This window comes from Anguilla rostrata, chromosome 2 (assembly GCF_018555375.3).
Source record: "Anguilla rostrata isolate EN2019 chromosome 2, ASM1855537v3, whole genome shotgun sequence".
Lineage (NCBI taxonomy): Eukaryota > Metazoa > Chordata > Actinopteri > Anguilliformes > Anguillidae > Anguilla > Anguilla rostrata.
The window spans coordinates 22,816,745-22,830,571 of record NC_057934.1 but is presented as its reverse complement, the minus strand read 5'-3'; the positions used below and the strand labels follow the sequence as shown (position 1 = coordinate 22,830,571).

The 13,827-nt window shown below is 45.1% G+C and overlaps 1 protein-coding gene across 3 annotated transcripts in view; it reads right to left on the bottom strand.

Moving 5' to 3' along the window:
• atrnl1b (attractin-like 1b) overlaps positions 1-13,827 on the bottom strand; it is a 268,072-nt gene that overhangs the window by 185,564 nt on the left and 68,681 nt on the right. For all 3 annotated transcript variants that reach the window (XM_064321326.1, XM_064321328.1, XM_064321327.1), the window contains exons 2-5: positions 11,393-11,476; positions 10,938-11,051; positions 2,600-2,728; positions 579-787 (exon numbers count right to left, since the gene is read on the bottom strand). In XM_064321326.1, the coding sequence (XP_064177396.1) occupies positions 579-787; positions 2,600-2,728; positions 10,938-11,051; positions 11,393-11,476 (536 nt within the window). The remainder of the gene's footprint in view (positions 1-578; positions 788-2,599; positions 2,729-10,937; positions 11,052-11,392; positions 11,477-13,827) is intronic.

Sequence of the window (13,827 nt, the reverse complement as noted above, 5' to 3'; positions counted from 1 at the left end):
TCTCTTACCAACACAATGGGAATGGAGCTTGTTGCAAAATTACCCATATACTTAATCAAACTTAAAAGCTTAATTCACAGCTCAATCTTTGAATCTTTAACACAACAGAAGTTGTACCAAGACAAAGAAACAATACAATGCACATAAAATACATTCATAGACAGAAGTGGTCACAGACACATGCAATCACACACACACAAACACCCCCCCTATATAAAAAACCATACACACAAAAGCTAAAAAGAGACTATTAAAACAGATTCACAGGCACACATGTGCAAATAAACACAAATGCATGTACACACAAACACGCACACTTACACACACACAAACACAGGCACGTGCACACAAACACACAGACGCACATGCACACACACACGCACACACATACACACCCACAAACACAAACACACACACGCGCAAACACATGCATGTGTACTCGCACGAGCATGCATACACAAACAAATAGACACACACACACACACGCAAACAGAAATACGCGCACACACACACTCACACGCGGCCTGTGACATGCCACACGCCGGCGGTACGCTAGGCGTGCAGGACGTGACCCCCACCTTGCCAGCTGTCGTTGCAGACACAGAGCTTCTCCCCGGTCAGGTCGCAATAGCCGTGGTCTGGGCTGCCGCAGTTGTTCCTGCAGTACGGGATATCGCAGGCCTCCCCCTTCCAGTACTTATCGCACTCGCAGTACACCCTGCTGGAGATGGAGTTCCCCGTGCTGCACTTCCCGTGACCCGAGCAGTTATTCGGGCACGAGTTCATTCTGCAAACAAACATCATGCGTCATGTGACCAGGTGACAGTACCCTGACCACTGTGAAGAGGTTACTGTATAGAACCGGACCTGACCGCTATCAAGAGGTTACTGTACAGAACGGGGACCTGACCGCTGTCAAGAGATTACTGTACAGAACTGGACCTGACCGCTGTCAAGAGATTACTGTACAGAACTGGACCTGACCGCTGCGAAGAGGTTACTGCACAGAACCAGACCTGTCCACTGTCAAGAGGTTACTGTACAGTACTAGACCTGACTCCGGTGAAGGGGTTACTGTACAGAACCGGACCTGACCACTGTCAAGAGGTTACTGTACAGAACCAGACCTGACCACTGTCAAGAGGTTACTGTACAGAACTGGACCTGACCGCTGCCAAGAGGTTACTGTACAGAACTGGACCTGACCACTGTGAAGAGGTTACTGTACAGAACCAGACCTGACCGCGGTGAAGAGGTTACTGAACAGAATCAGACCTGACCGCTGTCAAGAGATTACTGTACAGAACCGGACCTGTATAGTAAACTCTTCACAGCGGTCAGGTCTGGTTCTGTTCAGTAACCTCTTCACCGCAGTCAGGTCTGGTTCTGCACAGTAATCTCTTGACTGAAATTTTCTGCTACAAAACAGGCACAGATCTCTGCCAAGGTCACCAGTTCCCAAGGGATCTGGAACAAAAGACCTTGTCAGGCTTTCTGTTTTCTAAAATGCACTTACCTATTTCTACTTGAGAGGACATCATTCTTTTATAACTAAACGACAATGTTTTCCCAAAAACGAATAATTTGGGTGTAAATCGTTTAGTTCATTATTTTAAAAGTGAGAATGAACGATGAGACTGAGACTGTAGTTCAGATTACAAGTTTTACTAAGAGGAACATTTGAGCAGCATGAAACAAACAACATGAAATTCATAATCTCCAAAATTCATATGCACTGGGGGGGCACATCAAAGAATGAGTGAAGAGAGACCCACACTGTTTCCCTGCCTCCAAGGCTCTATACATCACCCCGCTTCTCGCATCACCATGACATCACCCGCCCTGAGTCAGCACGTCATTGGGGGGGGGGGGAGAAAACATAATAAGAATGCACACTTACCCCCCCCCCCCAAGGGGCCCATGTCTCATAGAGACCCACAAACAGTAATAAAAGCACCCCCCTCCCCCCCCCCACCACCAATAAAGTGGAGAGGGAGGATCTTCACAGAGGGTCAGAGGGTCCCAGTCTCAAAAAGACAAGCATGTCTATGAAAATCTCAGTGTTGCACAAAGGGCTAATGACGTTAGCATACAGCCTGCATAATTAGTCGCCTGCATCCCCCTCACACATGTTTGGGAAATCCAATCCACAGACCGGTTCACAGGAAGTAACATGCACAAAATGGCAAAAATGACATTCTGCTGCAGTATAAGTAACACAACACTGGAAAAGAAGATAAAGATAAGAAAATACCAGTATACAGCTATTTATTATTATTTTCACCGGTGATAATAAGCAAGTATTCAAAAGCTTACATTTTTTTAAAAATGTATTGAAGGTGACAGGGCTTCTGAAAAATAGGCCAGTTTCTGTCTAATACCACCAGCACCAATAACACCAATGCAAGCACTGAAGAACTACAGTAACACCATTACTAATAAGAGAAAGTTTTGAAGGTCATCTCTCTGCTCAAGCCAGTCCTTCAGAATATTAAAACAACTTCTGAAACCTCTTTGCGGTTTGAATGTGGTTGTGAAAGAAGTTGTGATTGCAGTTGAGAAAGTGGCCGTGAACATGGTTAAGAAAGTGGTCACTCACGAGTAGAAGATGTTGAACCCGGTCAGGTTGTATGCAGCATCGCTGAAGAAGTGAAGGAGCGCGTATCCGGACGTGGTCACCACTTCCGGCACAGTTTCATTTCCTCGAATCTCCGGAACGATGAGACCACTGTGTGGGAAGGGGGGGGGGGGGGGGCGTTACAAACCAATCAGAAAGCAGGTGTCACCTCTTTGTGAGAGAGAAGGTCACATTCTCCCCTCATCAGATCAACCACCACTGCATTAAAGTTCAACGACAAACAGCCTAAGAAATAAAAACGTATTCTTGTCCAGTCAAGCAGTTCTCAGAGACTTCCAACAAAGCTTTATTAGGAGCAGGACTTAGAAATCCAGATCAGTTTATTTTTATTTTTTTACATTTAACCTTTATTTACCCAGGGTAGGTTCACTGAGCACGGATGCTCTTTTGCAGGAACGCCCTGCTTCACACTCATACACATTCACACCTGGGAGCTGCCCAGTACAACCACAATCCTCTATTGTTGGCCACTGAGCAGCTCCACTGGAGGGATAGAACTTTTTTTTTTTTTAGCCAATTAAATCGGGATGATTATGTGGCTGGAGAACCAGATCTGGGATTTTTAACCAGGACACCGGGGAACCCCCTACTCTTTGCGAATAATGTCATGGGATCTTTAATGACCACAGGGAGTCAGGACCTCGGTTTAACGTCTTATCCAGAAGACGGCACCTCCTACGGCACAGTGTCCCCATCACTGCACTGGGGCATTGGGGTTTATTTGACCAGAGGGAAGATTGCCCTCTGCTGGCCCACCAACACCACTTCCATCAGTATTCCCTGGTGGTCTCCCATCCAAGTACTAACCAAGCCCACACCTGCTTAGCTTCAGCCAGTCAGCAGGAGCAGAGTGCGTGGTGGTATGGTTGCTGGCAATAAATTCAGTTTGTCGAGGTTTGTTCCCTGTGGAGCACTGTCTCACTCCTGCCAAAACCAACCACAGAAGAAGAGTGTACAGAAAAAGAGACACGCCCCACGGAGAGGCCCACGAGAAGAGAGGAGTTATTCATCACCATTGACTGGAAGAGAGGCCTCATCACCCCAGGCCCCTAAACTCCCGCTGCAGACACAGCATGTTTTATTCACCACGTTCGTGTTTACAGTGAGGTTCATTTAGCTTTTCTTCGTGGCTGTGTGTTCTTTGTAGGAGCAGTATCAGTGCCCCTGGCCTGTGAAACAGGCCTTCCTGACAAGTGGTAAAATTTGGCAGTGAAATTGTGTGCATGCACTGAAAGAAATTGTGTTGTAAAAAGCCTGGTGGACGAGATTATAAAAAATACTAAAATATTACTGCTAAATATATCAATCAATCAATCAATTTTTATTTGCATAGTGCTTTTAACAAAGGAGCTTTGTCACAAAGCAGCTTTACAGAGAACCGGCCCCCAAAGAGTAAGCCTAGGGCAACAGTGGCAAGGAAAAACTCCCTGACTGATAGCAGGAAGAAACCTTGAGCAGAACCGGACTCAGAGGGGGAACCCATCTGCCGCGGGCAGGCACCGGTTTGTTATGGAAAGTCAATAGTGGCAGGAGGCGGGAGTGTTCTAGCTGGTCTAGCTGGTCTAGGGCTGGAGCTCCGGGCCAGGGGGGGGGGGGGGGGGTGCTCAGCAGACTTGGGCTAGAGCTCCGGGCAGGTGCCCAGAGCCGAGGAAAATGAGAAAAAAAATAAAATAAAATAAACATTGTTAGGGGGTTCAAAAGGTAGATTAGCAAGCAGAGCAGAAGAGACAGAGGTGCCTGTGTGCAATAAGGAAAACCCCGGCAGAATAAGGCTATAGCAGCATAGCTAAGGGAAACAGAGGCAGGGGCCAACGCAGCCATGAGGGCAGGCTTGAGACAGTTATCACCAGACCATGACCGGTTCAGCTTAAAACAGCACTACCAATGATGATCCAGTGACAGCACTAACCGCTCAGTCCACCAGAGACTCTATAGCTATGCCCGCCACACACTCCTGCCCCTCAAATATAGGAGAGACTAAAAAGATATGTTTTGAGCCAGCTTTAAATAAGGTGATAGTGTCTGCGCCCCGAACATGGGCAGGCAACTTGTTCCACAGGAGGGAAGCACGATAGGAGAAGGCTCTACCACCTATGGTACATTTAGCTATTCTAGGAATAACAAGGGGGCCTGCACCCTGCGGACGGAGTGTTCGTAAGGGAATATAAGGAAGAAGTAAATAATTTAAGTACAAAGGGGCAAGCCCATGTAAGGTTTTAAAGGTAAGAAGTAGTATCTTATAGTCTATTCGGAATTTAACTGGCAACCAGTGAAGCGATGCTAACACTGGGCTGATGTGCTTGAATCTCCTTGTTCTAGTGAGAATACGAGCTGCTGCATTTTGAATTAGCTGGAGCCCTTTCAGAGAGGAATTTGCACATCCATACAAAAGAGCATTGCAGTAGCCTAATCTTGAAGTAACAAAAGCATGAACTAGCATTTCTGCATCATGTAAGAACAGAATTTTCCGATTTCTTGAGATATTTCTCAAGTGATAAAAAGCAACCCTAGAGATGTTTTTAATATGTATATCAAATGCAAGATTTGGATCAAAGGTAACACCAAGATCTTTGATTACAGCACTTGAAGTAATGGAGATTCCATCAATGTTAAGCATATAGTCAGATAGTTTGCATCTCAGGGACTTGGGCCCCACTACCACTATCTTGGTCTTATCGGAGTTTAGCAAGAGAAAGTTTTGGGTCATCCATTCCTTTATGTCTATAAGACAGGCTTTGATCTTTGACAGCTGGACAACTGCATCAGGTTTAACTGATAGATACAACTGGGTGTCAACTGCATAGCAGTGGAAATTAATGCCATGTTTGCGAATAACTTGTCCCAGGGGGAGGAAAATATATCAAAATGTTACATAAGATTTGGCTGACACGAGTACATTGAACTTTGGCTACACATAGGGAATCTTAACGATTTCTTAAGGACGCAAGGGAAAAACGTAGGTCTAAAGCTGGCAGTATACTCAGTAAGAAGAAAGAACTTCAGGATTGAGAACCACCGGCGAACATGTCCACGAACACTAAGGGTTATCCTACTACATATTATGGAAACACTTAAGTTTCAAGCCATTTTTTATAAGGGGTTCCTTACAGAAAACTTTAAGGGCAACCTTAGCCTCAGTAGTTTTATGCAAGCAGCCAGCTACTCCAGTACAGAGAACCAAGACTGTTACAGCAGCACAGAGCACCAGACCTGCTACTCCGACACAAAGCACCAGGCCTGCTACAGGAGCACAGGGAACTAGCGCTGCTACTCCAGCACAGAGCACCAGGCCTGCTACACTAACACAGGGCACCAGGACTGCTACAGCAGCACAGAGCACCACGCTAGCTAAACAGGCACAGAGAACCAGGCCTGCTACACCAGCACAGAGCACCAGGCCTGCTACAGCATCACAGAGAACCAGGCCTGCTACTGCAACACAGAGCACCAGGCCAGCTACAGCAGCACAGAGAACCAGGCCTGCTACAGCAGCACAGAGCACCAGGCCAGCTAAACAAGCACAGAGAACCAGGCCTGCTAAATGAGCACAGAGAACCAGGCCTGCTACAGAGCCACAGGGAACCAGGGCTGCTACAGCAGCACAGAGGACCTGACCTCCTACAGCAGCACAGAGAACCAGGCCAGCTAAACGAGCAGCCTGCTAAACGAGCACAGAGAACCAGGCCTGCTACAGAAGCACAGAGCACCAGGCCTGCAACAGCAGCACAGAGCACCAGGCCTGCTACAGCAGCACAGAGCACCAGGCCAGCTACAGCAGCACAGAGAACCAGGCCTGCTACAGCAGCACAGAGCACCAGGCCAGATAAACAAGCACAGAGAACCAGGCCTGCTAAATGAGCACAGAGAACCAGGCCTGCTACAGAGCCACAGGGAACCAGGGCTGCTACAGCAGCACAGAGGACCAGACCTCCTACAGCAGCACAGAGAACCAGGCCAGCTAAACGAGCAGCCTGCAAAACGAGCACAGAGAACCAGGCCAGCTAAACGAGCAGCCTGCTAAACGAGCACAGAGAACCAGGCCTGCTACAGAAGCACAGAGCACCAGGCCTGCAACAGCAGCACAGAGCACCAGGCCTGCTACAGCAGCACAGAGCACCAGGCCAGCTACAGCAGCACAGAGAACCAGGCCTGCTACAGCAGCACAGAGCACCAGGCCAGATAAACAAGCACAGAGAACCAGGCCTGCTAAATGAGCACAGAGAACCAGGCCTGCTACAGAGCCACAGGGAACCAGGGCTGCTACAGCAGCACAGAGGACCAGACCTCCTACAGCAGCACAGAGAACCAGGCCAGCTAAACGAGCAGCCTGCAAAACGAGCACAGAGAACCAGGCCTGCTACAGAAGCACAGAGCACCAGGCCTGCAACAGCAGCACAGAGCACCAGGCCTGCTACAGCAGCACAGAGAACCAGGCCTGCTAAATGAGCACAGAGCACCAGGCCTGCTACAGCAGCACAGAGCACCAGGCCAGCTACAACAGCACAGAGAACCAGGCCTGCTACTCCAGAACATGATCTGCGTCACTACAGTTCTTGATTCGACTGTTCTGGGCACTTGAGAAACACTGGGGGCCATTTTTATTCCCAAGACAGACTGGGCCGAATTATCCTCACATACTGATGAAAGCACATATTAAATGGAAAGGTCACAATGTTCATTACTGAGAATTAGCAAAAGTAGGATTTCCCAAATCTCAATGAATTAAATTAAAGCAGTCACACAATTTTACATCCTTAAACCAGACTTGTTGCAGAATTTTCTGATCCTTAAAAGTTTGAATATTTTTCAACTCACTGATTCTGTTAATGAGGATACAAGAGAAATGAAAAACATTGTTAACCTTTGCCTCCTTCATGCTGAGAGCCCACTGAAACCTGCCTCTGCAGGTAACTCTACCAATGATACCAGTCTCTGCAGGAAACTCTACCAATGATACCAGTCTCTGCAGGTAACCCTACCAATGATACCAGTCTCTGCAGGTAACCCTACCAATGATACCAGTCTCTGCAGGTAACTCTACCAATGACACCGGTCTCTGCACTTGACTACCAATGATACCAGTCTCTGCAGGTAACCCTACCAATGATATCAGTCTCTGCAGGTAACTCTACCAATGATATCAGTCTCTGCAGGTAACTCTACCAATGATACCGGTCTCTGCAGGTAACCCTACCAATGATACCAGTCTCTGCAGGTAACTCTACCAATGATACCAGTCTCTACAGGTAAATCTACCAATGATATCAGTCTCTGCAGGTAACCCTACCAATGATACCAGTCTCTGCAGGTAAATCTACCAATGACACCAGTCTCTGCAGTAAACTCTACCAATGATAGCAGTCTCTGCAGGTACAGTGGTCACTGATTTCAGATGACATGTTTGCCAGCGCCGCGGCAGTTATGCCGGCCAGAAGGAAATGGATGTGGGGTTCTGACAGTAGAGGGCAGCAGAGTGTAATATTTCCTCATAAGGACGGCTTCTACTATTCTACATGGCCACATTCCTCATTGTACTTGACGTCATGCCGCATTGCATTTCGGGGTGATTCGCAATCTTAAAATGAGTTTAGCTCTGTGATTTTAAGATTAACATTAAAAAATAAAGCCCTAATACCAGCTGATATTGGGTTGGTATCAGCATAGAAGCCATTCAAATATTTGTATGGATCTGGTAACTCTCTTTTAAAAAAAGAAATTATTACAACAGTTTGCAACATAAAATTCGTAAGACCCTAACAGGGATGTCAATCGCCGGTTTTGGTGATTTTTCAGCAAACAAACAGTTTATTTTTCACAATTTCATAAATGCTACTCAAATAGCAACATATAAATAGGCTACCTGCCATGGTTCTGTGTTCCTGTCTGTGTTTTCCCTGTTGGGCCGCCAGATGGCGGCACTTCTGTTTTGTGTCCTGTTCCCCCTGTGTAATTGTATGATTGTTTTCAATTGTCCTATTATTGGTTCTTGGTTGTCTCGTTTTCCCTGCCCTCTCTGTGGCCTGATTGTTCATGGTGCCCTCCTGTGTCTCGTCAGTGTCTGTTCTATTTAAGTTTCCCTCTTCCTTGACTCAGGTGCTGGATCCTTGGTTATGTCTGGTTGTGTTTGTGCGTAAGCCTCTTCTCATGTACCTGCTCCATGTGTTCCTGCCCATGTTCTGGTTTCCTTGTGGTTTTGGATTTTCTGGATTTTCTTTGTTCCTGTGTTTTGAAGTTTTCCTTCGTTTGTTGAGAGCTGCCTGCGAGGCCGTTTGTTCCCTTTGTTACCTTTTCCTTAAGTAAAGTCTTTTGTTCTTATCTTTTGGAGTTTTGAGTTTGTCCCCCTCTGCGTTTGGGTCCAAACCCCCCATGCACCCTGACACTACCTAACTTATCAGAAAATAACAGCTGTTTTCTTTAATACGATTTAATACGAACCAAAGTCAATTGAGCAATTATTAAAAAATCTAGCCTTTTTGTAATAATAAAAACCAAACATAATACCATAAACTTTAAAATCGAGAGCTAGTTCAGTTTATGTAATTGTATGTTTAATATCAGTCAGCAATACGAATGACCAATGGATTCTCGTTTTTTAAAATGAATATCGAACACCCATTAATTTATTGCTTTTTAATTTATGTTCCTGAAACAGAACAGGATTGGCCAAAAACTACACAGATCCTTTCTCCCCAATGATAGTTATCACCTGCCGAGGGAAGCAGCTAATTTTTTAACATGTATTAAAGGAAACCACTATTTTCTTATGTTCTGGAAAGTCAGCAATTTATATATTATTTGATTATACTGTAGCATTTATGCTATTATGGATTAAAAATAAATTGTCAGACTCTGTTTTCTGAAAAATCGGTTTGACTTTCTTAGGGGTATGCATCATCTCACACTGGCAGCAGGTTGGGAACTAGGAATCAAAAAGACACGTCTCCTTTTCACCGTAATTAAAAAATAAAAATAAAAAACACCCATTTGTAAAACTAAAATGCTTTATACCACACTGCAGACATGATCTTAAGCCTACGTAATGATCATGACTGATAGATGGCCTAATGTAACACTCTTCATCAATTTCTGAATCTGATTTACGCCTCTAATTATTCATTTGCGAAACAGAAGGAACCTTTAGGTTACTAACGTAACCCCGGTTCTCTGAAACATCGAGTGGAGAGATCCACCTATGGGGAATGACATCCGGTCATGACTCCTCAGAAGCATCCCATGCACCAAGTCTGGCTCTGACAGACAGTAGCGCGTCCAATGCTACAGGAGGCACCGCCTTCCTGTAAGAGCATATAGGACACTGCAGCGCTACTACTCATCAGTGAACATATTCACTTCTCGTGCGCGGCAAGCAGGGCAGTCTTGGTGGATCTCTCCACACGATGTTTCAGAGAACTGGGGTTGCATTAGTAACATAAGGTTCTCTTTCATCATCTCGTTCTGAGATCCACCTATGGGGAGATATGGACAACTCCCAGATTGCCCTACGCTCACAGGTGAGAAACTGTCAGGCCAGCAAGGGCAGCCTCTCCCATTGAGGGGAGGGCGTGTCTGGCACATCCCATGTAAGGAAGTACTAAACACAAAGCAGGTGAGGGCAGATGCGTGAGCTTCACAAAGAGAACTGCGTGGGCTACCGGAGTCCTGGTGACGTTCAGGCGGTAGAACCTAGCAAAGGTATGTCGAGAAGCCCAGCCTGCAGCTGAACAAATCTCCTGCAAGGAGACCCCACGGAATAGGGCCCACAATGCAGCCATGCCCCTCGTAGAATGAGCCCTCAGGCCCAAGGAGGGTGTTATCCCCTTTGAGTCATATGCCATAGCAATAGCTTCCACAAGCCAGTGAGACAGCCGCTGCTTAGAGATGACGTTTCCTTTGCAGGGCAGGCCTGAGGGCTCATTCTACGAGGGGCATTCTACGTGGGCCCTATTCCTATTTTTTACCAGGACTGTAATAACCCTACCAATGATAACAGTCTCTGCAGGACTACCAATGATACCAGTCTCTGCAGGTAACCTGGCTGTAATGAGGCTGTCAGTTGAGCACCTGTCCACTCACACACCTACAGGCCTCCTGGGGGCAAGGCTGTACGACACCGCTGGGCTGTCAACCCCTATACGAATCCCCCTATGTGGCCAGGGGTTTGAATCCCCACCATGACATTTTCTACACAGTAATCCAAGCTCCATTTGTGACACAGTCTGCTTACTCATCTTAATACATTTTTTTTAAAAAGCAGTTACATTTTCAGCAAGAGATGGATACGGAGATATACTGCACTCACCTGAAAACAGCGATGAGAGGGGCGTATATGGAGTCTCCATCGTACACGTACATGTGGTCCCAGCTGCACTCTGTAGCAAAATGGTTGAACCGTAACCTCAGAACCACATTTGGGCTGAAAAGACAGGGAGGGGTGATGTGAGTAAAAGGCCAGAATAGGCAAAGGGGTGCCTGTGATTGACTGGAGGGAATACTACATGTAGACAGAGGCAGGTTCATATATGCTATTGCCTTAAATAGTGGATAAGTGGGCTTGTACAAATCTGCCATTGGATGAGACATTGGGTGGGTGGGCTCTAATCTGTGATAGGCTGAGGTTATGGACAATCACAAATTTGGTTGTCTGTTGCAGTGAGTGCAAGGGTACGTCCATATCTGTCTGGCTGAGGTGGTGAACAGGTACATATTTGTGATCAGCCCAGGAAGTGTATACACATCTGACTAGCTTGTACTCACTATCCTTCAATGAGCCAGGTGCATTTGGTCTTGTATTTGTAGTTGATTGGTCCGTCCGTCAGAAAGCCTGACGGCTCAGTTACCCTGTAAAACACACAGAGCAGAGTACGGTCAGCCAACAAGCGCAAAATTATTTTTTAAATGATCAAATATTTATGGAATAATGAGCATATTGCATTGTTTTGCCAAAGCAGAAAAAGCAGCTGGAGTAATTTATTTTGGGGACAGTGTGCAGGACAGTTTTTCAGTTTACTGCCCTGTACCACAGGCTACGGTACCCTTAGGTGGGCTTCCCCCAGCAAGACCCATCCGCATGCTTACAAGTAGCCAGAGGTTAAATTGGGATTTGGGAGGTGGGTGGACCCTGAGATCCGGTGGGAGGTGGGTGAAAAAAGGTACAAACCAATGAATGTCTCAGCTCAAAATAGTTGTGCACATAATTGTAATTAAGGAAAACAATGTTTTAAAAAGAATGTATACTATTGATGCAAGCTTTTACATAATATATTTCAGGTTTATTGAGTGTCATTCATGCTGAGAATTTTTTTTACCCACAAAAATAATCGGTCATCCTCCTCTTGTCCTCACTTTCTTCCTCCTTTATCCATCTTTCTTAAACTGGTGAGGCGCAAAACTTTCCTTTAAACTAATCATTGATCTCAAACTGTTTTAATTAATTTTTAGTGATTAACAAGCATGCAAACATCTGACTAATCAATTGGAAAGGGACACAGCTTCTTCGCATTGTGTTAGGGAGATTAAATGATAAATTCAGTTTAGAAAAATCAGTTTTAATCACTAAGCAGTGGCGGAATCTTCCGCCAATTTTCACTGAGTACCAATGCAATTAATCCACAAAATAGGCTACTCAATACTATCATATATAGCCAGCTCTCCCCAAATAGACAGTTTAGCGAGTAGCCTGGGCCTTATAGCCTACATGTATTTTCATTCTCAGTACGAAATTGTGCACATTTTAATCAACATTGTTTGCGGATACCATGCACTTCTTTCTCCGCACTCGTATTCATGGAAAATATCTGCAATGCGCAGATTGTAAACAAAATTGAACTGCAGGTTTTGTTTTTGCTGGGTTATTCTGAAATCTAACAGTATATAACAGACTGGTGTATCTTGTTTGTTAAGTGTAGACTACTTGGTGATTAAAACGCATTTTTAACGGATAAATTGAATTTATGATTTAATCCCTCTAACACGGTATGAAGACGCTGTATGTTACGATACTTACCATTTGATTAATCCGATTGTTGGCACGCTTGATTATAAAGGATAATTACTCATGGAAACAGGTTGAGATCAATGATTAGTATAAAGGAAAGTTTTGCGCCCCACCGATTTTCAGCTCAACAGTCGCCGCTGAATAAAACGTTATAGGCTATGTGGGAAATATTCAATCCTAGCTTAGCTGCTGACCAGCAACCTGCTGATTTTGCTCAAGCAATCAAAGTTGCCGTTAATAATAGCCGGCATTCATGGGGACTGTTTATTCATCTCTCTTTAAAATTTTGCATAGATGAAATTAGCCTACATGTTAATGAAACTACCTACCCTGCCCGTTTCCAAACAATCAAGACAATCAACGACATTTTTCTTTCTGTGCCTGTCTATATAAATGACTGTTCCTCCTGAGTTTTTTTTTCTTCGGATTTTTGATTGGTTGAGCGAGTAACTGGCTAGAGGGAATACATGGACTGGACTACGAAAATGGATATGATTGTCATAGTTATTTGTAAAACTGCCGGTCAAAATTATTTATTTATTTATTTACCAAAGGTGGGTGGATGCTGTCCATCCACGTCCACCCCAGAGACTGTAAAAAATATGGACAAAGCTACTGTGACGTCACCCATTGACACTCCATGGGTCTCTAAAACACGTTTTGAAGCTCAATGGCGGGCGCGGCCATGTTGTCGATTTGGAGCCAAAACCATAGAGTTAAGCGGTCTTGTGATTTTTACAATGTGATTGACAGTCCGGTGCGGAAAAGCTCATCAACCTGAACGAACTTGAGGCTAGCTGACTGTCTGCCGTTATGTTTTAAAATATATTATCAAATGTTTACGGAGTTTAATTTCCATCCGTGACTGTACTGTGTCATGTAATCACGTTATATGTATGACATTAATAATACAATTATGTTCAGTTATCTTCAATTTATGTTTCTCAGCAAAACGAACATGCTTAGCTAGCATATCAGCTTGCCAGTGAGCTAGGTAGGCTATCCGTGGTTAGCTCACGCATTAGCAATATGAACCAGGGGAAGAACATCGACTAAACTGATGGTCAGTCAATCAGAGATGTGTCGGCTACTGGCGATTTGACTAGGCTAATTTTCGTATAACTGTCTGGTAGACCTGCTGTTAACCGAGCAAGTTATCGTCGTAGGTTTTCGCCACAGTCAGTTAATGAGCCAG